The following is a 26,418-nucleotide window of genomic DNA, read 5'->3' on the forward strand; positions in this document are numbered from 1 at the left end:
TTTAGATTTTTATGCCAAATATGTGCAAAGCACAATTTCCCATTATCATGAAGATAGGATTATTATTGATTTTTTTAAATATCGATATATTTTTTTGATTTTTTTTTGTTTATTATAATAAAAACTGCATTAACTTATTAATGCTTTTTAGTTATATACAGCATTAAAATCTCACAAATATTCACACTGCAAAATATACTATCCTCTCATGAACGACTTATGGTTGAGATGGTGTTTATATACATGTATATGTACATAAATGTATACATAGACGAAACAGTTACCATTACAATAAAACTAATAAGTACTTTTTTGTATGTGATTATCATTATGTCTTATCCCCTTTATCAGACAGAACATGAAGATATATTACATAAGAATATATATATAACTCAAAACATATAAGTATAGCAAGAAATGATAGCCATGTCTGACACCCAATGAAAGTCTTTTCTGAAAGTGTGCGCCGAGGTGAAGTAATTAGTCCTTCATTTAAACTTCAAACGAGGAAGGGTAATCAGCATTGGGGATGTTTGGCATTCTAAAAAAGTAACTAACCGTTACAGGAACTAATATTATGTATATTAATCACTTTCGTGATATCGAAATAATAATTCGTTTTCAAGAAATACGACTTCGTTTTATCATAGTATGTTTTTGCGTTTTAACGAAATAATAATTTGTTTTTACAAAATATAATTTCGTTACATTTAATTAATATTTCGTTTGGTCGAAATATTAAATATCATTTTGACAAAACGAAATAACATTTTGAAACAACGAAATAAAATGAGCGTGGCGTATTAGTCAAAGGATTCCATATTAAACCTATCGCCGAATTATTTTTTCGACAGCGATATAAGGTGATGGCGATTTTGTCCGCAATTCGCAAAACATTATATTGCGAATGCTAGTTTATGGATTGAGACTTTGTAATTAGCATGATCATTATTGAATCATATTTTGTTTAGCAGATAGATTTTCCCTAGAGCATATAACGATTCTACCTGTATATGCTATATCTTATATAGCGATGTCGCTATGCAAAGGCGTTCTTCGCCATTACGTTTGTAATTATTTGTAAGTATCGTTCCCCGATTTTATATTACACATATATTCATCCTGACGTCTACTAAAATTGAAGAGTAAGCATATATTGCGTGGTTTACGTCGGGTTTCTATTTAAATGTATGCGCATCAGGTAAAAAAATATGCTCGAGACGTAGCTCGTCTTACGAGTATTGTTTACTTGTCCTAGTGACCCTGAGATACACCACAAGGCACGACCGGTAACGTCTTAAAATCCCCCGGGCTTCGGTTTATTAAACTGTGTCCTACCATTCAATAACTGAATGAAGCTATGAAGAACGTTCTGTTCCGCCATCAGTTGTCAACATGTCGTCTGATGCAAGTGGAATAACCCTTACTGCGATAAAGGGTAAGAACTCCGATGACTATTCGACAGGAGGACACAATCAGGGTATCATCAATACAGGGTTTTCATTGACAGAAAATGAGGGAACAGAGACAAAATATAATGCTACAGAAATAAACAATGATGGCGACGTGGGACAATCCAAGGTAAGCATAATAGTTCATGTACATAAGATACGCCTGACCCGGTTCAGGACCCCCGAGGCGCTTATTTAGTTGTGAGCAGACTAATAAATATACCATAATAAACATTTTGTGTATACATAGACATCGTCGAATCAGAAAACAAATCAAGTGCATCATATTTTTAGAAAAGTTCGCGAAATGTATTGTGGCATTATTTGGATATTAAAGACAGGTTTTACATAGAGATTAAATATTATCGAAGATTGATAAAAATGTGTTCGGTTTATGCAGCTTGAGCGACATGTGTTCGAGTTAAGAATATTTAAGAACGCAGTAAAGGTATACGGTGAACGCTAAGGTTGTCATAATTTCCCTGCATTCAATGAAAGTTCATCTGTGACATGCTGAAGACAAAGTGACATAAATTACAACAAAACATGACACTTACAAATCACCTAAAGCACTTTTTCAAATAAAGCTCATAATATTTAAACTGAACACATCAGGCATACAATAAAACATATAGGTGTTGCATGTTCAGATTTACCAAGCATTGTATTGTGATACTCTCAAAAGCAGTATAAGCTAAACAATCGGCACCTAATAAAACAAAGAATCTGCACATAATGTTTACCCATTAATCCATTTGATACGTAGGAATGTTAACTATCGTTGAGCTGAAGGCATGTCTAGAAGAAAGATATAAAAGTCATTTTATTCGCCTTGTTATGCGTACATGAATATTTACAAAAATATAGGAGAGAGAAGGGTATTTGGAAGGGTCGTGGAAACGAAGTAATATCGACACAAAACTTATGTGGAGAAACAACCTGCAGAAAAAGGATTAGAATGATTTGCAATATTTTGTAACTGTTAGCGCATAATGGACGATTGATGATTAAATTAATGAATGAAACAATACCATAGCATCAAATCATCATTATCATATATTTTTTTGTAACATTGCTATATGTGTGTAATGTGGGTCCATAGTCATACCTGCTTGCATACATTTTACATTGACCTATAACATGCTAGATAACCATCCACTTGATTTAGAAATACGAGTTGTCCTACATAATAATAGCTGTGGTAACATGAATATTTAGAATGGACTGCGTTCGGCTAAAGGGACGGGTATATAAAGTAGTACAACTATCGCTAGCAGATGCCTGCATAGCAACGGAACCATCAAATAAATTATAAAAAAACCCAAATTCAAATAAGGGAAAATAACTTTTCCAGTTTCTGCGTGATATTCTCGATGTAGCAGTACGTGTCAGAATAAACATATGTGTAAGCATCAGTGCTTGATCACGTTTATCATTTCACTTCGATGTTCAAATGAATATGTTTACATGTATATAATGTGTCCGTATATGAGTACAAGGGACACTTTTCCATGTCGTTGAGTTAATATGAAGCATGACTATTTAAACCGGTATTCAAAGCTTTATAGCAATGTCTATTTTAATCTAAATAATACACTGAAAAGCAGATTGTATAGAAAAACGAAAATAACTCATCATTATCTGTATTTGAGTTTGTTAAGTTTCGTGAAGTAGGCTTGCCTCTCTCACTCAGGTGTGACATGAACATCACACCTGTATAAATAAGACGTCTATGTGCCACTGTATATACCCAGAGTCTAGATTTGTATACATAATTATAAGATATGTTTGGATCAATCATGCGGACACAACCATATAACGCTGATGATGTTAGCAAGTTAAAACCAAAGGAGAAAGCTGTGTAAGGCGCGATCTAGTGTCGAACAATGTCTATCTATACTTTATTGTCGTGCGATATTTTTATGAAGTAATGTGGAATAGCATACACATAGATATAAACGAAAGTCAAGGGTTATCTATATAGCAAAATAATGCTAACTTTAAACACGAATCAATATCTAAATATTTGCATAAAACTTGTCATTTAATATACTTAAACATTTGTCTCTACATGTAGTTTATTAAAATAAAGAATTACCCCTTTATATCCTGAAAGTTTCTTCTGTAGAGTTACTTTCGAATAAGATGTAGCTTAGAATAATATTAATTTACACAAATATCCAAACTTACAACTAACAAAACTGTTATGCTCACAAGTATATATAGCACTACGTAGGGAATAATAATGTTACACGAATATGTCATAAAGGCTGACATTTCTTTTTTATTATTATTATTTTTTAAAATGCATATTTCAACCCAAACTCAACGGTTTAACTTCTTTGTTTTCTATAAACAATCTTCTTGTCATGTCTAGAGTTCTTTAAAGTGTCTAAAATACAGATTTTTGATGTTTGAAATACCCCTTAATATGCCATATTTCTTTGATATCACTCATAATCGCCATTTGCATTTCAAGGTCACATATTATCAAGACAAATCTGGTCAAACCGTTAGTCCTATTTTGTTAGTTATTTTAAACACTTGTGAGCAAAACGACATTGCAGCTTTGTGCAATATATGCGATACAAATTAGGTAATAATGCCCCCCTTAAGCATGCAGTTTTCGACGTTTTGGTGAAATTTACAAACAGATTTACAAATTACATGTCAACAGCAAGTCACAAGATTTGTTATGATACATACTAACGGCTCATTGTGTTACTACTATTTAATTGCACCATAGTAGGAATTTTTAGGTTTGTAAAATATCAGTTTTGACTGAATTTGATGTTTTGATGCCCCTTAATGAAAAACACTCCGAATTAATTTAATTTGATTTCAACAAATTTGATTTGAGATATGCAACTGGATCCAATAACAATCAAAGTGTATATAAATTCCTTCCTATTGTGTGGCTAAAGCAAAAATGCAACAGTTGAAGGGAGGTAACTTATTATCATCACTGGTAATATACACAAAATACACCAACAATTATTGGCTTATCAAAGACATTTTTCATAAATCATAATATCACAGTTACTGACAGACATTGACTAAATCTACATTGTATAAAATATATGTATAGATCAAACTAATGTCGTTTATTTATTCATCCAAAACTGTCTGATTTTAGATCTTAAGACATCTCGTAAGTAATTAAGTGATATACATATGTTTTTTCTTACTGATGGAGTTTCCAACCCATTGTTTTGATATAGTTTATGTTAGATGTTACCTGATTGAAGTACTGTAATAATACTGACTTATTCTAACTTAATTGATCCTAGAAGTTATTCAGATTGTTGAATTCATTTATGCTATCCCATATCATGCCTATATATCCTTAATTTGATGTACCAAGATTTCCGATTTACTTTCTTCTGATACATATATATCAAAGAATATTTTATCTTCTTTCCATTACGGAAAAGTTAGTCCCGATTGTTTTATGTGCTATAGTTTCGGTGATTTGGATGTTTTGGGAGTTATTTGGTTTGGTGGGTATGAGCATGTAACTTTTGATATGTTTTCTAGAAAATTACGCTGATTGTGTTTTGTTAAGGCTAAAGTTAATTTCCATACATCCTTTCTTTCATTTTGAGTTTATGTAGGAGACCTTCATTCCAAAGTCTGTTAAGAATTTTAATACCATAATATACTATAGCTAGGCTATTCTTCCTGATCCATGTTATAAACTCTTTTATTGTAAAATAACAATAGCTAATCAACTAGATTCACCGGGTATAAGGTCACACTGGTGTTTTGTTAACATAAAATTTTCAGTAAATTATTTAACATTGTTTAACTGCAACATTAGATTATTGAAACTGGCCTATAATTCAAATATTACTTGTCAACCAATTCCTCTCATATATGCCTTTTTTGTGGTGGCCAACTATTTGGTAATATTCCCAATTCTAGTTTCATATATAAATGTAAGACTGAGGGGTAAAATTCATTGCAGGGCCAGGAGGTTTAGTTGTATTAAGGATATTATGACAGTCAGATATATGCATGAACTCTGATTCACTTAAATAAATGATAGTTAGTGCGTAGTATAGGGATGTGTTCTCGTAAGTAATTCAAGATCAAGAATTATGTAGATATGATAGTAATGTGATTGTAGAGGATCTCTGTTTCTCAAGAGAATGATGAATGCATAATATGATTTATCAGTGAAGTATGTGCTATATTTTGCTTACTTCTACCACCTGTCAGGAGGGAACATGTTTTCATAGAGACATTTAAAGAAGAAATGCATTTTTCCCTCGCGAATCAAGCCTATTGTTTCAATTAATTTGATGCATTGCCTTACCTTTCTATGAATTATCTAAGTTGTCTCATCTTCAGCCTAATTATGCTATTCATTCAAAGCTTGTCAGTTTGGTATACAGTGGCCATTGGCGGCATTGAAATGTTGTCTTGCTCAAGATTATATTAATTATAGATGAGATTAATGTCAGATTCCTGATTTACTTACAAACTCAACAAATCAATATTGCGATGCTTTCAACTTCAAAATCATTTTTATAACTCTTATAGATTACAATTAAGAATATTTCGGTTACACTGATGAATGGCTACTAATAAATGGTGATTATAGAAAAGTATTTTTAATTGGTTATATTGTTATTGAATATAATATTAATAGAATCGACACTTTCAGGTGTTATTCTTTTAGGTTCATTAATTAGTCTAATCATGTTAATGAGCATTTAGTGGTATATTAAAACTGTCTACGTAATGGTAACCATATCAGTGAAGGTGAACACTACTTTGATATCAACTTACACAGGTAAGAAGAGGGTTTTATCCTAACAAAAAAGAAATGTTTTAAAATATTAATTGGAAACAGCCCATACTATAAATCACATTTGATGTTAATATTAAAATCCCGTATCACATTATCGCCAAGTAAACTTTTTAATATCCAACTTCAAGTGACGACAGTACGTAATAGTCGTGTCAGCAGATTTGTCGAAGATATATTACGAACCAATGAAATGTAATTTGAAACATCTAGTGATATTTTACAACCCTATATCTCACCATTAATATCACCCCTAAGTATGCTATGCAATAAGTATAAGTAGGTTTGTGTGTCATCTGATTTATCCTGGTATTCAGTATTACTGTCTGACATGGTCTATTTAAATACCAAAAGGAGAACATTATGATTGATTATTCAAATCTCTAACCAGAGTAATATAGCAATATTGCTTTTTATTTCCGTCCTCCTTTACATTACAGCAGATTTATGTTTGTGATAGACTGTAACCCCGTAACGGATAAATTGTTCTATTGTGTATATAAGGAGTGGCATTAAATGATTACTTTTTAATGTTTGTAACAAATATCAAGGATTCTACATAGGGTATCACTTTTCAAAATCGGCCCAGATCTTTGTCCTTTACGGGTTTATTGTTTGGTCCCGGGATTATCGCTGTTAATATATAGTAGTTGAAACCTGTATAATCCGCAAACCGTCTATTCTAAAAAGCGGCAATGACAAAGGTTCAAGTATATGCTGTTCTTAAAATCAGCCTGGTTAATCCGAACGTCATATTTTCTCAATAATCAAATCAATTCTTTTCTATTTCAGTTATTTTTTCATTGACCTGAAAAGAGGAGAAAAGTTAATGAATGTCAAGAAATTGACCTGAAATGGACATGAAAATTTCACCTCAAATTAACCTGATGATTTTTTCAGGGCAACTTGGAAATTCTAAGGTCAATTTCAGTTCTACACGTTCTACCGTAGTCTAGAAAACCTGGAGGAACAAGACATGTTTGATCGCGGATATGGGAAAAACAAGAACGAAACAGGAAATTACAATTTTCAAACACATAAGCGAAAACTTTCATACACAAACGCAAAATAAATACAAGCGGAAACGGAAATCCCCCAGTACGTTGATACATGTATATATCAAGAACACCCACATAAAGTACAGTACGTGTATATCTTATAGTATATCTTTATTGTTAATATACACAGATTCAAGTCAGCAGCATATATCGTTCTTATTTATCAATATTCACTTACTAAAACATCAAACTCATAACATATATTAAGATATTTAGAAAGAAAAAAATGTATTCAAAGTCAGATTAATACTTCTTATTCGACGGGAAAAGGATATCGAATCAGTTTGCTGAAATGTATGTGATACTTATAATACAAGGCTGGTGTTTGGATGTGTGTGGACGATAGTGTTGAAAGGCTAGAGTTCTGATACGGGTTGGCGGATCGTGTGCATTCTTCGTGAGGTTTGTTTTTTGTTTGCTTTGTATTGTTTAGCTAACGTCTTATCCGCAGCTATGACCATGTAATGGTATATTCGTGTGCGAGATGCCTGCATGAGTGCGTGAGTTTGTTTTGGGAGGATGAGCTTGATCGTAGGTGTCTCCTATAGTAATAGCGCAAAATTTGTCGACTTAAATGTGCTACTCAAATAAAACATATGATGTAGAATAAATTTGACAGTACACATCACCCAATTACATTTAGCTGACAACTGTCGAATAAGTCGTGCTACTCCCAAAAAAACTGAGCTCAAAGTAGGTGCAGGAACTTCAATTTCTCTCCGAGGAGCTAACTAAACCATATTATCGGTAGTAGGGACGGGCATTGTTTACAAAGGGTAGGAACGTTTTCAACGTCGTTAATATATATTCCAAATGTAGTTGGTGTTGATTTCAGTCAATGGGCCTTGAAAATACCACCAGTATCTGCTTAGTTAGGACTCGCTTACAAATAACTGAATGTGATAGCATACCCAAGATAAGACATCCGAGACTATCGGGACAACATGGGTGTAAACAAGGTAATACACTATACTGCTATACATGTATGTGTGTGTAGACGATGTGCTCATATAACGCTTATTTATCAACTACTTATCTATACTTCTTGCACCTGCTTCCCCATTAAAAGTCCTGCCATTTTAATTGGCTGACATATGTAATGTGGCTATTTCTGTTTTTGAAAGTAAACAAGTAATTTAGGATGCAATATCTTAAATCGTTCACAAATTTAAGATGTAGACTAGAGGTGAATTGAAAAACCATTATCCTCATATGAACGCCGGACATGTCGATTTTCTATGGAATAAATAATTTAACCTGCGTGAAGTTGGATCAACATTCAATATACAACACTAAGCATTTACATTCTGAATGTTAAATGTCTTATGTCGAGTTGGCATATCATTCAAATTCTGAGTGGTCGATGTCGTATGCTGAAAATTCATCTAACTGGACACAAATAAACTTTTCCACGGCCAATTAGTTCAACTCACGTCTTTATGTATTTCCTCTGGTGAACATTATAACATAGACAGCACCAACTGCCTTTTTACGATGCATTGAAGATACACATTCATGAATAATATAATGGAGTCAAGTTTTTGCAGTTGACTGTACTTTTTAAAACGTGTACACACTATACACACTGTGCCGGCATATCCTTGACAAATACCTCAGGATACAGTGCACAGGAGTAACTGGTAGCCAACGCCTTCTCTAGGTATAATTTCAGGTTCTTAAATACTTATGTGTACAATATTCTACGTGATATGTTAACCTAAACATGTCAATAGGAATAACAACGTTCATGTTACAATGTAGATAGTTAGATAATAATGCTTACGCCAGGTAAGCTAATGCCTAAGTCAGTTCAGCATAATATGTATGGGTGGGTGTAATACACGTATGTCTAACCCCACAGTACAGACATATGGCCAATATACATGTATAATATAACCTTACTTCATGTCTGGTAACTGTTTGGTAGTCCGACTACCATAAACATGTCTAATACTATTTCATAAGTGGACCAATACATCTATCCATTTTTTAAAGAATAAACAAAGTTTCTGTACATTTCGTCCCTCTGTAAAGATTGATGGCAGGTTGGAAGTAATCCAACTTCATTCCTAGTTTGGATACATTATCATCCCTCTGTAATTAAAAGAATTGTCAGCATTTAAAACTGATTTAAACTTAATTAATTGTTACGAATTTTTAAAAAGATAAAAACTATATCATTATACAATACATCTTAAATAATGCAAAAGTTCACATCACTATGTGAATTAAGCTTTGAACGATATTGGTTTATTAAATGATAATTGAAAGCGCTTTTGCTTTACAACTACATTTGCTTTATATTATTAATACAATTAAAGTGTTAACAACATAAAATAATGTCAAGATTAGCCTCAATAAGGGTTTAATGTAAATGGTGACATATTAAAAGCAATAAAAGCAATACAAAAGCAAAAGTTCATAAATTAAATTCTTTTTAAAATAACCAAATTGAGTTGATATGCAAAATCATTCGTAAACTTTTCATAATCTGGAAGGCAAAGGGATTTTTGCTGACGCATAGGCGCGGAATAGCCAGTGATTAAGACACTGGATTTTCTTTTCTGAGCATATATGAATGTAATTGCATGGAAAGGTCTTTGCGAATCGTTTATGAATGATCCTGGAAAAACGATCTTCATGAAGGAGAAATTTGCTTGGAATAAAGATGAAAAATATATGTGATGAGAATTGTTTTATGTTCAAACCATGTGAGGTAAAACTCTGCATATAGATGAAAACGTAGCTGACGGAATGTCTCTTCACACGTATAGGTGGCATGAATTAACTTTACAAATCCGTGTTAACACCAAGTGAGGTATTCTCGGATAAGATTGTAAACATGTTGAAAGTTAATAATAATAATAATGTTCACTCCACGTAAAACCATGTGAGGTAAAGCTTCTTCAGAAATATGAAAATGTAGACGTGGGATAGGTTCTATCACACTTATAAGTATAATGATATTACATACACAACCTTGTTTTGATATCTCGTGAGGTATTCTCCGACAAAAACGAAGACATAGGTATGATGAAAAGTAAGAAACTCGGTGTTATCTAGGTGCATATCAAGGAATGTTAATGAAGTCTTCCAATGACCAGTTAAATATCGGAGGTGTTCGCTGGTAGGGGACAGGTCACATTTTGATAGGGTGTCACAATTTACAAGTGTTGCAGATTTAAACTTCTTTCTAATCTTACGTAAATATTTGCCGTACAGTAAAACCAATATTTAAGGTTATGCACTGAGTTAAAAGTAATTATATAAAACGGTGTAAAAAAACAATATTTTAAAAACAACAAATACTAACTCAGTTATGATATACGAAGGAAATAGGAATCAATGTTTTGTATTGCGTTTGTTAATAGGGAAACTAAAGATTAAGTTCCTAAATAACTAGAAAATGCATATACGTGATGATATACAAATGGATTAGACACTTTGCTAGGTAACTTGAATGATATAGATATAATTGCTCAAGGCCTAAGAGTGACTATGTTTTATTGTGTGAACTTAATTACAGGTGAATTAGAAATGTGACAAACTCTATCAGGCTGGCTCCAATTCGATTATTAGATAATTAGAAATGTGACAAACTCTATCAGGCTGGCTCCAATTCGATTATTAGATAATTAGAAATGTGACAAACTCTATCAGGCTGGCTCCAATTCGATTATTAGATAATTAGAAATGTGACAAACTCTATCAGGCTGGCTCCAATTCGATTATTAGCTAATATCTGCAAAGGCTTATGTTTATTACTAGACTGTATAGATAGAACACGCGGAAATATGTGTATCACTTCGCGTAGCTTTTTATCAACATACCAAAGAGATATATTGCTAATAAATTATATAAAAAAAATGTTGTTACTTCAAATTATTAACAGGAATATAAAAACAGATAGCAAAGGGTAATGCTACAAATTCATTAAAAAATCAATTTATTAAACAATAACTTTCATGAAATACATAACGTGCTATTTTAAAATGAAGATTTGAAAAATAATAAAAACAAAAACAACTTGAGGGCGTAATACCGCGTACACATTTAAGCATATAGTATGTCTCACATTATGATTAAGCTGAGACTAAAATGATTAATGAAATGAATGTTTACCAGAAGAAGTCCAATTTGTGTATTGGTTTGATTATGTACATCCGGTAACTTACAGAGACATTTACATTTTCGGCATTAAATTCCAAGAGACACTCCAAATACATTTAAATTATGTTCTGGTAGGATATGCATTTTAACATTGTGTTTTTTATCCGATAATGCACGAGTATGTGTAGTATTTTGTCATTTGGGAACAGTAGAATTAAAATATATTTTGTGTGCGTCAAACCGCATCACTATCTCTGAACTCTGACATTATGTTGATGATTCTTTAACTTTATAATCTCCCACGTGGGGAAACTCATCATAGGATATGTAAAATTATATATATCTATGTATTTATATATGAATATTGAATTATTGTAGAAATTTTCTGGTAATGATATGAAAGCTGCAAAATTTTAAGAATTGTTACATGTATAATCATTTTGAATAATTATACGTTATAATTGTTAAACCTTATCGGGTCCTAACAAGTTCATATAAATATGTTTAAAATCATAGGCGTTTTATATAAATAATGCAGTGTCCTAAGTGTGTGTTGGATAGATACATATCTATAACAATTAAGGGTTTGCAAAACTAAGTGCCCTACTTTTCGAAAAAAAATGTATATATCTATCAATGGCAAATTTTTTACGAAGATAGTCGGACGTAAAATCATATCTATAAGTAAGATAACCTTACGTCATGTTTCTGAAGTCACAGCGCCAGTATGATAAAGTAACGTTTTTGTTGTATTTTACATTTTGTAGCATTACTTTTATTAATGTTAACGTATACAAGTACATATTGTAATGGCCTATCCTGGGCGAATAACCCAGGGCCAATGTCCAGGAGTCTCGAGGTAGTCGACTGTCCAAAACCATGTGGACCAATATGTTATTCCATTTAAAAAAACAAAAACAACTAAATTTCGGTACAAAAATATGTTATTATACGTTATCAATACCTTGTGATACACAATTGAATACTTAATATTCAATATTTAAATGCTGTTTATTGATATCTAGAGTATTCCTTTCGGGAGTATGACAGAATATTGGTATTTAGTATAATTGACAAACATTTGTATACTATGTAAAACTATATTTTATATTTAACGGGAAATGTTCAATTTCATGTTTATTGCATTTTTGGCACTTGCCTAATTTAGAACGCTACACGCGAAATTTAAGATGTCTAACAAAAAGGCACGTTTTGTTTTCATTATTGCATGCATGTAACATATACATGTACGGGCTGCATTCAATTTTTCAATTTATTTGATAAGTATGATGGTTTATAATGCATACGTGTGCTCGACATCCGTTTGAAATCCAATATTGAAGATGATAAAATTGAGTGATTTATTTGCTTTTGCACATCCACTTCTAAGATTGAGTTTTTTTAAAAGAATGTTTGTTCATTAAAAAGGCAGTATCATTTGTTCAGTGAGCCTTACAAATTCTATATATAAAATCATCGTTTGGAATGAAACAATAAATAAACAAGACAAGAAAAAAAAAAGGTTAATGTTGATCAATACTTTAACAATTAGTGCAGTATAACTAATTGTGATTGCCAATCATTATCAGAACAATGACCATATTATGAATCAGATGTGCTCTGCAAGTATCCTCAGGATCAGTGACCTGACAAAACCAACGAAGAGTAAGCTAAGATATACATACAGTGATGTCATTTAATCCGCCTCCCTGAACGGATACTAGCTACGCTCTGTTAGGTGCCCTCATACTGTTACCAGTTAAATGACGCTTTACTCAAAACGAGATGATGTTAATGTACTCTAGTTGTGACGATGTGTCGATCTTTGTAGAAAATTGTTGGAAAAGGGAAGCGTCATGTCCATGAACACGTATGATATTGAGGGATTACTTAAACCGTCAAAATCACAACAGGATAACACGGTAATAAGCTCCCAAGGATTAATATCTTAATAAGTGTCTTTGCTATGTTACGAATAGAAGGATAAAATGTGCTTTTATTCAAGAATTTTTCATGCACATTAAATGTGATGTTGTTTCGGTAGGACGATGACGAGAAGAGAGGCTTGAATGATCCCCGTACCTCCCCACAGATATTAACTGGCTTGCAATATAAAGTGGACGACTGCCCACCATGGCATACGACAATACTTCTTGGTTTCCAGGTATGTAGTTTCATGTTTGTGTTGCAATGTATTCGTGAGGATCGAGCTACAGGACTGATGCATACATATACACTGACAGTTATAAATAGGTATTAAAACTAAAGACACGTTTAACGTTTAAATAATGACATTTTGTTTTGCTTTGTTAGCACTATCTTATGCTGTTAGGCTCCAACCTTGCTACGCCTGCTATTTTCGCCACGATAATGTGTGCTGCCGGGAACAAACAAGTCACGTCGACTTTAATGGGAAACATGTTGTTTGCTTGTGGCATTGGTACAGTTTTACAGACCATATTTGGAAGCAGGTGAGGGGTTATCAAATATTTTATGCATACATAACCATTACGGACTGTAAAAGAACAAACGATACTTCCAATTTTATTACAAAATTTTATTTTTTTTCAATAGTTCAAATGATTCCAGTTTTGTGTAAAGGAGACAACAAAAAAAAACAAAAAAAAACAACAACAACTAAAAAACAAAACAAAAAACGATGTTTGATTTAGGTAATGATCAATCAGTTTTGTTGTTAAAACATTCTATTTTCATGATTTGAACGTTTTAATTGACCAATTGTATAATTCGGAAATTTGGGCAGGTGCACCAAAAACTTAAGGATGACGTAATTCATAAACGTTTGACGCACAGAGGTAGAATAACAAAAATATCATATATCACATGATACGTATGGTCTGTTAACCCTGCAAGTCGGTCAAACGGTGTACGGATTCATGTTTCCTCTTCTTTGTCGGTGTTACCTTACAGCGGAGACTTCTAAATATGTATTAAGACGAATGTTAAGGACATGTCAACGAAGGCAAACAAAACAAAACACAAAAATAAAACAACAACAACAACAACAACAACAATAACAATAATAACATCAATTCAAATAAAACATGCAGTGAAGACAGCATATCTATCATTCTTTTCTCCAATATTATTATGATACAAGAAAATGAAGATATGTACATAAATACACTGATATGTTAATGAGTTTTCTTTTTTAATTTCACCCAATTTTATTTCAAAAAGGCAAACGAATAATATCTATTATTAGGTGTAACGTTGTGCGATCCTACAAGTGTAAACGAAGGACAGCAGTATATCTCTAACTGTGTTATTTCAGGAATGACATTAACATTTTGGGTAGCAATGACATGTGTACTTTAAACCGCTTTAATTCGTTATAGTTAAAAAAAAATATCGCGAGCACTTCCTGACACCAATACAATTTGATACAATAAATGCAATACAACGCAACACAACGCAACACAACGCAACGCGATAAAATTCATTACAATACAAAACAACACAACATAACAGAATACATTATAATACAATACAACATAACGAAACAACACAATGCAACACAATACAATGCAACACAACATAACACAATACATTACCTTACAATACAACATAACGCAGCACAATATAATACAACACAATACAAAACAATACAACACAACATTACATAACACAACACAATATAACACAACACAACACAACATAACATAACACAACACAATATAATGCTACACATTACAATAAATTCAACACAACATCACACAACACAATATAATGCTACACAATACAAAACAAAACAACACAATATAACATAACACAACACAATATAATGTTACACATTACAATAAATTCAACACAACATCACACAACACAATATAATGCAACACAAAACAAAACAAAACAAAACATCACAATGCAACAAAACACAACACAATATAACACAACACAACACAATACAAAACAACACAACTCATCAATACAATGATGTGAACGTTGCTATTCCTACATATATGTTTTCTTCTTCTCGCCTCAACGAGAGTTTACCTCTTTTAAAGCCAAGGAGTTGATAAAGCGGCGAAACTATTACGACTTCGTATTAGAACTGATTATATACTAGTTATTCCATTTTTATGTACTTTATCATGCATGTCTTATTTATTACAAAAACCGGAAGCATCACGAGCACGAATTATCTTTTTGTAAATGTAATCATTTCATAGAGATTTTATGAAATGTAGACAAAATTTTCATATCGCAAAATATAGAAAACTTTTATTTTGACATGTACGGGATTAAAAAGGAGAGGAGTCCGCGATTTCTGTGCCGTTTTCAATAAATGACATAATGTCATTGCCTACATTATGACTTCAAAATTGATTGATGACTTGTGCAACCAATGAAAAACATGTACGGAATAGTGAGATAGTGACACATACAAAATATCACACTTGCGAATACACTGAATTACAGGCCAAATTTGTTAAATATGAAACCGCTAATTTTTTTTTATTTCGACAGATAAACATTAAACAAAACAAAATACTGACCATTCTATTATTTTTAAGACTGCCCATTGTCCAGTGCCCGGCATTTGCCTACGTAGTGCCTATGTTGGCGATGATCGAGATTGAAGAATTCTCATGTCCGGATTTTTCCGGCGTTGGCAACGCTACTGTTGGAGGTACGAAACCATATTGGATTATAACGATTATCATAATAACACAGATTAGATATACATACACGTAAATTTGATGGGCGACTTAATCAATTGAAAAGGCAAGTTAAGAAAATGAAAATAAGATACAATCTTATATATGATTACTAAAACCGAATTCATGTCATCTGTAAAACAAGATAATAGAAAAATATATAAAATGATGATAAAAAAGTCGATGTTCAATTTGCTCGATGATGCATATGATTGAAGTCTACCAGTTAACTTTTATTTTATTTAAAATCTGAATCTACATTATTAGTACTGTATATTTTATTCAAGATTACATGATTTTTATTGGTATTCTAATAGACACTGGGCTATCGGAGGACGAATATTGGAAGACACGCCTGAATATGGTAAGTGTATTTTTTTTAGGAAAGCATGTCTACGGCAAACCGATGTAGATAGGTATGATAAGGTTGACGGCACAAATATTTTTTTAATAATTTGTGAAAATATAATAAGCATGCATAACACATTTCTCGAAAATATTGAATTGGCAATATTTGACATAGCTTAGTTTTTATTAGTTATAATGTTTAATAATGTTACCATTGCATCTTTGATATAACAATAAAGATATATTTCGAAAAGATCGCCCACTTAAGTTTTAAACAAAGGATATATTATTATAATTGCTGTGAATATTCACATACTGATTCAGCTGGCGGGATCTGGAATGGTAGCAGCAGTCGTAGAAATCGTTATCGGTGCCAGTGGTCTTATCAACATTTTACTGCGGTTTATAGGCCCGCTTACAGTCGCACCAACCATCATGATGATTGGTCTAGGAGTCACAAAACTGGGCTTTGAGCTTGCGGGGAAACACTGGGGCATTGCTTTAGGGTATGTGCATTGTAAAAGATAGACTATGACCAATATCAATAAACACCCAACCTGATAATATATCCTGCTGCATCAATAAAACCCGACTATCTTATAAATGTGATTGTTATATCTATGTTATTTCACTGACATTACAAGATAGAGGCATAGCTCGTCAACCTAAGTGATAAAAAATGAAAAAAAAAGAAAGAAAAAAAGATAGAGGATAGAGAAAAATAATCAACAAGGTGTCTCATATCATTATCTTTTATCTGATAATGAACGGTTGTATATGACAATATATAATGTTTCTATGGGAACGAATAACAATTCCATGTAATCATACATGATATAGGGTAAGGTAACATTGGTGTTGTATTTAACGTCCTATCAACATTTATGGCCATTTAAGGACGGCATCCATGCTTTCGAACTGGATACTTGAAGTGCGTTTATTGTCAGAGGCTGCGGTATTTTTTGTGTGTGTATATATTATAACGTGTCAGTTGTTGTAATGAATACTTTTGCAGCATAACTGAGAGAACACGTAACAGTGTGTGAATTCCCGCTTTTGTTATGTATATACTATTATCCTATAAGTAGGCAGTTACAATTCGTACGCCCTCCCAGCAGTGCTGAGTCAGCTAAGTGATCTCTGGTTAGTGGCAATATTCCAATAGTTCATCGGAAGATAATCATTTTTATAATTTCATCATAAGAATGTCTCATTTTGCCTTTGACGTTTGTTTCACAAATGCGATACCGGATAGTTCACATTGTGTACATGATTAACTTTAAATCTAGAAATACATGACTCTTTTAACACCACGATCTGTGTCCTGTAAGTTTAGAATTTGTATTGGTTGTGTACAGGGTTTTCTAATATATATATATAATATTCTTCGTTAAGGGCACCTGGTCTTATCCTTCAAGTAATTGTATCATGATCATAAGTAATATCATCTTGATGGACTAAACATCATTTCAATTATTAGCTTTAACTTTAATTACAATTAAACTCATGGTCACTTAATTAACACAATAATGCAGCAATATATGTATATTAAAATTTTGTTTAGAGATATATATGCTATATTTTTTTCAGAACGATTATAATGATCGTGGTACTATCGGAGTGTATACCTAAGTTCACCATTAAAGTACCATGTAGATGCTCAAATTTCCCAGCTAAAACTGATGTTGTCTTTCACAAAATGTTCTCGGTAAGTTCAAAATGAAAGCTGATATCAATAAAAAGAAAGAATTCACAAACACCGGTTGATAATAAATTCATGTGGTCTTATTGACATAGCCGAACAATAAATATCTATAATTTGTTACATATAGGAGATGGCCGGACAGAGAGAGCTTTAATAACACTTTCAGTTGATATACTGAAACCGAATATTTGGTGATCTGTTTTAAGTTTTCATAAACTAAACGTTTGTGCTAACTCTGAAATTTTATAATCATCAGAACGTGCACACTTAATACCCTATTGTAAAATGTAACACTTTTGATCGGGGGTTAAATGTGAAGCTAACCGGTGAATCTTCTTTATCTTTACCAGGTTATAATTTCCGTTTGTATAATGTGGTTGTTGTGCTATATCCTTACCATAACCAACGTATTTCCTGAAGATAAAACGGCCTACGGTTATGATGCCCGGACGGACCTACGAACAGAATACATGCATGATGCACCTTGGTTTTCTTTTCCGTATCCAGGTTGGGTCTTTGATCATCTTACTTGTCACGTTCAGTTCGTTTTGATATTGTGAGGAAAAATAAAACTTGAAATACAAGTGAAGATATTCAACTCATTAATGATACAGTGGAATAAAATAGTACAATTAACATTCAAAATAAAATTGAAAGTAAAAAAAAAAAAAAACATAAAATCTTGCAAATGAAAAAAAAAAAATTATTTGATCAAATACTTTTCTCTCGGACGTTTCTTTGTTATTTATTGTGTTTCCAAAAGCCCTACTGCTTCCCTTATTGATTTATGTTTTAAGCATCTATCAAATTTAAGCATACTGCATTAAGATTCTGGAATGAACTGTTTAGAATTGTTTTCATTTCCCTCTGCACGGACTTCCAATTTGTATATACATGTTGAAGTTGTCGTATTTTCGTTGATGGTATTTATGTCTGGCAATGCCCCACCTCATTTCTGTAGGAAAGTTTGGTATACCAGCGTTTAATACTGCCATGTTTGTGGGGATGATTGCCGGTGTGTTGACATCCATCATAGAGTCAATAGGCGACTATTACACGTGTGCACGTATCGCAGGGGCGGTTCCCCCTCCTCCTTCTGCTGTCAACAGAGGTAAGTTGTCTGGAAATCATCCATACAATGATTTGTTTTTTTGAAGGGTGGGTGGATCATTGAGAAAGTATTTTTTTAGTTAGAGTTTTTCTAGCTATTTTTCAGCGATTATTTTTTTTCTTACAAAATATATGAGTTTTACCGATATTTGATAGAGTTGCGTCCCTTTAAACTATTTTTGATTTTGAATCTTTATTCATGAAAGACTTAATGCAGTTTTGGATATTTAGCATCATCCTGACAATAGTTCTAGTTTGTAACATAATACTACCCCAGGATTTATATATCCAAGCCATAGAATATATTTCAAAGTGATAGTTTCTAAGAAATATTCATTCCATATGTTTAATGTCCATGATTAATACTTCATAAGTATCATCAAAATCAATTCCTGATACTGATTTTCATCTTAGGTTTAACACTAGTTGATGAGTCGAAAACCAACTAAGGCAACCTCTATCACCCTGTAATTAGTGATGTTAGTTTAATGCTTGTTTAGTTACATCATTCTCATGACGTCATGCCATTGTGGTAAAGCAAATGTGAAGAAAAACTCAGAAACAAATGATTCTTCTAAACAATCATTATTTTATTCTTCCTTGTAACAAACATTTTCATCAGCTTAGAAATTAGGTTATTGGCCAATTACTTTTTTTTTTAAAGTTGTTGTTTGTAACGTCGCTTTTTATTGATTGATACAGCAGGGTTATAATTTATAAGTTCTACAATATTGAAACGTATATATAATAAACAAAATTACAGACTCTTAATAAGACAATATATAATGTTATTCTTCAATGCCATTTGACATTTCATAAGCAGTGCATGCCTCGACATCTTAATACATTTTATTTAGATTGATTTGATTTGATTTTGTTTTATTTTAAAATGATTAAAGCTGATTACATTAGCTTAATTGACCATTGCTTTTCTTACATCAGGTATCCTTCTAGAAGGTATCGACTGTATCCTTGCTATATTGGTTGGATCTGGTTTTGGAGTGACATCATGCAGCCAGAATATTGGTGTTATTAGTCTTACCAAGGTTTGTGTTTTAGGTAGTAGTGTACAGTGAAATTGCCTAATTCTGGAAAATAAGGCATATGTTTTAGATATGTAAATATAACAAGTTAACCCTATATATTAGGTATACTAAAATTTATATATTTGTATTATACTTTAATATAGCTGTGAAGAATAAGTACACTTACTTTTTCAATGTTTTTTTTAAATCTGTGAATACCATGGTAACCACTTCAAAAAAACCTTAAAAATTGCAAAATACAAATTTCCTACGCATTTTTGTATGAAACCTATTATTGGACATTAACTATATCTATTCGAAAGACGGAATTAATCTTGTTTTGACATATGATCATCATTAAGTTTTTCTGCAATCTTTTGTTGTCCGTTATGTACCGTTTTTCGTTGTAGACAAAACTAAATTTTATAATCTGGAAATTGTGAAGCCTGTATATACTTCTTCATGATTAATTTACCAATTATAATATACAGTTTTTTTTCCAATTTCCATGCATATCATAATACAGGAGTATTTGCTTTAAAAAATCACCCCCATTACCAGGCTGTCCTACTGTCGTGTGCTACCTTTTTTTGTTCTTATGTATATATTGTACTAGTATACAATATAGCATAAGGTTTTCCAAAATAATATTTGAATGAGACATATAATTCTTTTTGCAATATGCTAAAACGATCACCTTTCTTTTAACAAATAACTTTGTTTAACTATTATTTTAATGTATCCTATTACAATTTTTCTAACAGGTTGGCAGTCGTCGCGTTGTTCTTGTGGCTGGGTTTTTGTTGATGTTTTTTGGCTGCTTTAGCAAGATGAGTGCATTTGTTGTCACGGTACCTGATCCCATTATAGGAGCCGCATTCATCGTCTTATTTGGTAATAGTTTAGATATATTTACTTGTATAACTATAAATGTACATTTAAGTAAAACCCAGTTAATAATATATTGCAAAATACACGCATTTCAATGAAACTGAAGTAATGCTACCTCAGATAAAAGATGATTATTCGTTTAAGATTCAGCCAACCAGGTGGGCGATACAGCACCTCTGGGCCTATGGATTATATGTAACACGAATGTCATGTCATAGAATCAATTGCGTCGCATGGTTGTCTTATATGGGTTATATTTGAGTGTATCGGCTTATTTTCTTATAAAAGCTAGTTTTGCGATAAATACACTCCTACACGCATATTATGGTAACATGATATTTATTGATTGTTTTAAATTGTTAAAAATATTCCTAAAGGCTCTTTGTATGTAAACTCTTTTAATAAAGACTGCTTAAATTGAAAAAGGGTGAAATTATCATCTCTTATGATGAAATGTGCAGATTTAAACCCGGTTGAAAGACATACAAAAGCTAAAAAGACATTTATGGCACGTGTTATCTTTCATATGCAGCTGTGTTAACCGCCGTAGGAGGATCAAATCTACAGTACGTTGACCTCAACTCCCCTAGGAACATGATAGTGATGGGCATGGCTTTGTTTGTTGGTCTGGCATTACCCCCATGGCTCACCGACAATCAGGATTTATTCTTGCAGCGTGAGTAATGAAACTGATCTTAAAACCTCCTTTTTCGGTTCTTGTTAATTTTATCCTTATTTGCCCAAGCGAAGACACGCAATGTTTTGAGCGTATATTTATTATTAGAGAATTATGTATAGTTCATGACACTGATACCTATTGCTGAAGATCATAGGGGTGCAAATGCCAAGGAAGTATCATCGATCATCACGCGAATACGTCCAAACCGTTATTATATGATAGAGTAGCGAATTGACTTTCTGATGGCTTATCTATTAATAATATAACTGTAAGCATCAATCATGATTCCATGATTTTTCAACTCTCTCTCAAGTTTTACTAGCTCAAATTACACACGATATTTGCTGAATGTTTAGTTTAACATTACATGATATGTAATTTTGCCTATATTATTTGTAAGGATAGTTAATTGCATTCACTTGGATTTCAGTTTGTGGTTAAGCTATTTAAATTGTCATTTCAGTTGATTCTGGAGCACGGCAAGTGGTCACAGCGTTATTGGGAAACAATATATTTATGGCCTGTTTTACGGCAATCCTACTGGATAACCTCATGCCAGGTACCTCAAATTAATTTAGTATATAATAAATGTAGTGTGAGAGATTGAATAACTGCCGTAAGCGTATCCATATAACTTGAATTCCATTTAATCATATGGAAGTTTAACTTTCTATACATATATTATATATAAAGATTACATTTTATCAGGCCACAACGTTAAATCAGGATGCCTTTTCATACATAAATTATATATCAAGATGATATTTTATAAGGACACATAGTTAAATCATGAGGGCATTTCTCATACATACATTACAAGATACCATTCTATTAGGCCACAATGTTAAATCATGATGACAATTCATACATACATTATACATACATATCTAGAATACATTTTATTAGGACACAGACTTTTCATGCATACATTATATATCAAGATGACATTTTATTAGGACACATAGTTAAATCATGATGACAATCCCATAACTCGGCTGACTATGTATATCAGTGAGTTGATACACAAAGGACACTTCATGAACAGCATCGTTTGGTAATTGAGACGTCATTGAATACACTGTTTTGTTTATAATCAGGTACTGTAGCGGAACGTGGTCTGGTTGCCTGGCGACAAGTATTTGAAGACGGTGGATCTGGTGATGGAGACGATAACAACAACAGGATGACATTGAAGACGTATGACTTTCCATTTGGCATGAGTTACATACGGAAATGGAAATGGACCTATTATATTCCCTTCTCTCCTACTTTTCGTGGATTGAGAACGCGCTGTTTGGGCAAAAAGGATCGGGAAATGCATGTTTTTACTGATACTAAACAAAATCATAATGCCACAGTTTAATAGTAATTCATTGATGAACTTGTTAAATACTTCAATTCAATTGTATAATTATAATCAGACCTAATTAACCTGTTTCTAAATACCTGTAATATAGACATATCACTTAATAGTTGCATTTATACAGATGTTTTTACATTATATTGAAATGTCCTTTAGTAGTTGCGTTCATACATATGTATTTACTTAAGGATTACGCTTATTTCATGATTTAATAACTTTCTCATTGGTTTTGGTATTCATGTCACAAATAAAATGTGCCCACTGAATAGAAAAAGATGTAATTTAATACATGTATTCTAACTAGAACATTACCCAAAGTGCACTGAACTGATGTTGAAAGGACACGGTATGCTGTCGCCAATATTACGTCTCATTGAATTCAAATATAGTAATTACTTAAATGTACAACCTGCAGTCGATTTGTGAACGGTGATTTTGAACCCTTTATCTAAAAGCGTAACAGTTTGAATTGTGAATCCTCGGGACAGACAAACATTGGAAGCATTTCTTTGTCACGTCCTTGAGGTAGATATTTATTGTTTTAGATTTTGAAAAGGTGTACTACCTTGTATGATAGCAAGATATAACTTTCTAAAAAAAAAAAAAAAAAATCAAAATCAAAATCAAGTCGGCAAATGTAGAAAAGGAGATTGTATATATGGTTTAACCTAACTGTATGTACTAAGATATCTCCATCAATGGAGCATATGGTGTACCAAGAATCAAAACACGATCACTATGTAATCCTTAGTATCTTTGTTCATGACATACGTCGTATTAGGTCGAAACATTACTAATTTGGAAGTAGCCCAGAGCGCACGGACACGGAAACATATAACGTATAAACATTTTGTTGACGCGGTATTGTATAAAGTACCGATACACTTGGGCAGAACTACAGGAATGTATCATAGTGACATACTACAGAGAGACCTATCGGTGTACGACGTTTAGACGACTGGAAAATACGATGGCCGATATCAGCCGTCAAATTACTCGCATTTATGTGATGCGAGTAACATAACATGATACAAATCACATGACGGGTTACTCTTATGTGATGCGAGTAACCTGACATAGTAAAAATCACATGACGGGATACTCTGATGTGATGCGAGTAACATGACATAGTAAAAATCACATGACGAGTTACTCTCATGCGACATAGTAAAAAATCACATGACGGGTTACTCTCATGTGACATAGTAAAAAATCACATGACGGGTTACTCTCATGTGACATAGTGAAAAATCACATGACGGCTTACTCTCATGTGATGCGAGTAACCTGACATATTAAAAATCACATGACGGGTTACTCTCATGTGATACTATTAATTGTTCGCAACATTGAAGTAAGTGACAATACACATGTAAAATCCATTAACATTCCAGGGTTAACACGTGTTTCACATCAACATAGCAAATTAAAACCTTTTCTTTGATTATTTGTGTTGCATTCAAAATCTCTTGTCCAATGTCAATTAAGCAATTTTTCTTATTTTCTCAATTCTTTTTGTGAATAAAACCAATTCCCCCAATTTGGTTCTCGGGAATTTTTTCTACCACATAAATATACCAATCTACAGGAAATATCAAAAAGAAATTCTGTTGCAATTAGTCTGTGGTCAAATCATGAATTGACTAGACTACACGAACTCCATTGTATAATATGCATGCCACACCTTGACTTATAAACCCGGTTTAATCAGGACAAAACAAAATTACGTAAATATTCGACAGTCGCCACGATAACCTCTTTTGAAAGGTCAAGTAAAAGTATACTCTGGAATGTTAATGGGTTTTGTAAGTGAACTCTCATCCCCTTCGTGACTGTGTACGGTTACTCGCATCACATGTTAGTAACCTGAGGTGATTTTGCCTATGTCAGGTTATTCGCATCACACGAGAGTAACATGTCATGTGATTTTTACTATGCCAGGTTACTCGCATTACATAAATGCGAGTAACGTGACGGCTGATATCGGCCATCGTAGGAAAAGTCTGTGACGCCTAGCCTCAAGTGCCGTTCAAATGTCATCTATAGCAAACATATACCACCTTTATGTCGCCAGAAACTTCAAATGACGCGTTAATGTTTCATTTTATAGACATGTTTTTTTTTTCATTTTTCTCCTTTTCACTCAAACATGTTTCATTGAACATTTGAATTTGATTTTGTACGTAAAATACTACATGGCTCGTTGATTTCAACGCATCATAACCTTATCTCAGCATTTAAGGGTACTTCTAGCATCATTTTTGTATGTACTTTCCTTGGATAATAAGCTACTCATAAGTGACACACTCAACGTTTATTTGGTTGAACAATTAACAAATGTAATGATGCAACACAATGTTGACGTGATTAGATAATCGACGGGAAATGCACTGTAGGCGTGACGTCATCGTATTGTAACCTTTGCAGTTTTTTTGTTTTGTAACCAGTACGTAATATCTGCCAAACTCTAGGGGATGACAGGGGAATCTTCAACTATTAAAACAGGAAACACAGCTGTAAATGAAGGCTGACAAACTTATCACAAAAAAAAAGCATATACCAAGACATCACAAATTAAGCAGGTTTCCGTGATGTTTTGTTTTCATAATGCATTATGAGGTTAATGATACATCACATATTCAGGAAAAATATAATGTTAAGTGTATCAAAATAGTGCAAAAAACCCCAGAATAATAGTGAAATATTTATATTTTGCATTAAATAGTGTAGATGAAGATCAGGTGAAGCAATTTAGTAAGATAGTGTTGCGATGTTGACTGAATACAAATTATTAACAGTGCTCACATAGAGATCCATTATCTTTTCAAAATAGGTCTGAAACGTGATATCATATTTTCGGTTGAATGTATATGTTGTATTAGAACCGATAATGATTTACAGTACGCGTCAGGTGGTATGGTCCCCAATCACCGCCACAGTGGCGAGGTCTAATCCCTTCCACTCACTCAGTCGGTTGCATGTCGGTTGAAACACCGGCTGACATCGGCTCAAAACCCGAGTGTTCACCTGTTTACTGACACCGCGCGACACGGTGTGGAAGAGTGTTGGGGATTAGTGGAACAAAGGTCCTGATTCATGATTGACAGGTATACACTGCCTGATACCGTGATGTGTTTGTTGGAACATACCTTGTCGTACAGTACAGGTACTCTGTAGCTG

General features: G+C 32.8%; 1 protein-coding gene across 2 annotated transcripts; it reads left to right on the forward strand.

Annotated features, from left to right (window-relative positions):
- Positions 1 to 1,313: 1,313 nt before the first annotated feature.
- LOC117342495 (solute carrier family 23 member 1-like) lies at positions 1,314 to 25,540 on the forward strand. 2 transcript variants are annotated; one of them, XM_033904669.1, is made up of 14 exons: positions 1,314 to 1,581; positions 13,477 to 13,596; positions 13,746 to 13,903; positions 15,974 to 16,089; positions 16,435 to 16,481; positions 16,790 to 16,971; positions 18,056 to 18,173; positions 18,521 to 18,677; positions 19,132 to 19,281; positions 20,223 to 20,326; positions 21,070 to 21,199; positions 21,729 to 21,872; positions 22,339 to 22,434; positions 22,973 to 25,540. In XM_033904669.1, exons 1-14 carry the CDS (start codon positions 1,396 to 1,398, stop codon positions 23,236 to 23,238), a joined length of 1,974 nt encoding a protein of 657 aa, XP_033760560.1. In that variant the 5' UTR covers positions 1,314 to 1,395; the 3' UTR covers positions 23,239 to 25,540. The 2 variants fall into 2 exon arrangements, with proteins under 2 accessions (XP_033760560.1, XP_033760561.1); XM_033904670.1 differs by lacking the exon at positions 1,314 to 1,581 and adding an exon at positions 13,226 to 13,354.
- The last annotated feature ends 878 nt before the right edge of the window (positions 25,541 to 26,418 follow it).

The sequence above is a fragment of the Pecten maximus genome, chromosome 14, assembly GCF_902652985.1.
Source record: "Pecten maximus chromosome 14, xPecMax1.1, whole genome shotgun sequence".
NCBI lineage: Eukaryota > Metazoa > Mollusca > Bivalvia > Pectinida > Pectinidae > Pecten > Pecten maximus.

Bases quoted from the DNA above. Each gene is read 5' to 3' on its own strand.
- LOC117342495 (XM_033904669.1), top strand. From the start codon at position 1,396: ATGTCGTCTGATGCAAGTGGAATAACCCTTACTGCGATAAAGGGTAAG. The intron at 21,200-21,728 runs GTAATAGTTTAG...TTTCATATGCAG, and splicing joins CGCATTCATCGTCTTATTTG to CTGTGTTAACCGCCGTAGGA. The intron at 21,873-22,338 runs GTGAGTAATGAA...TTGTCATTTCAG, and splicing joins TCAGGATTTATTCTTGCAGC to TTGATTCTGGAGCACGGCAA.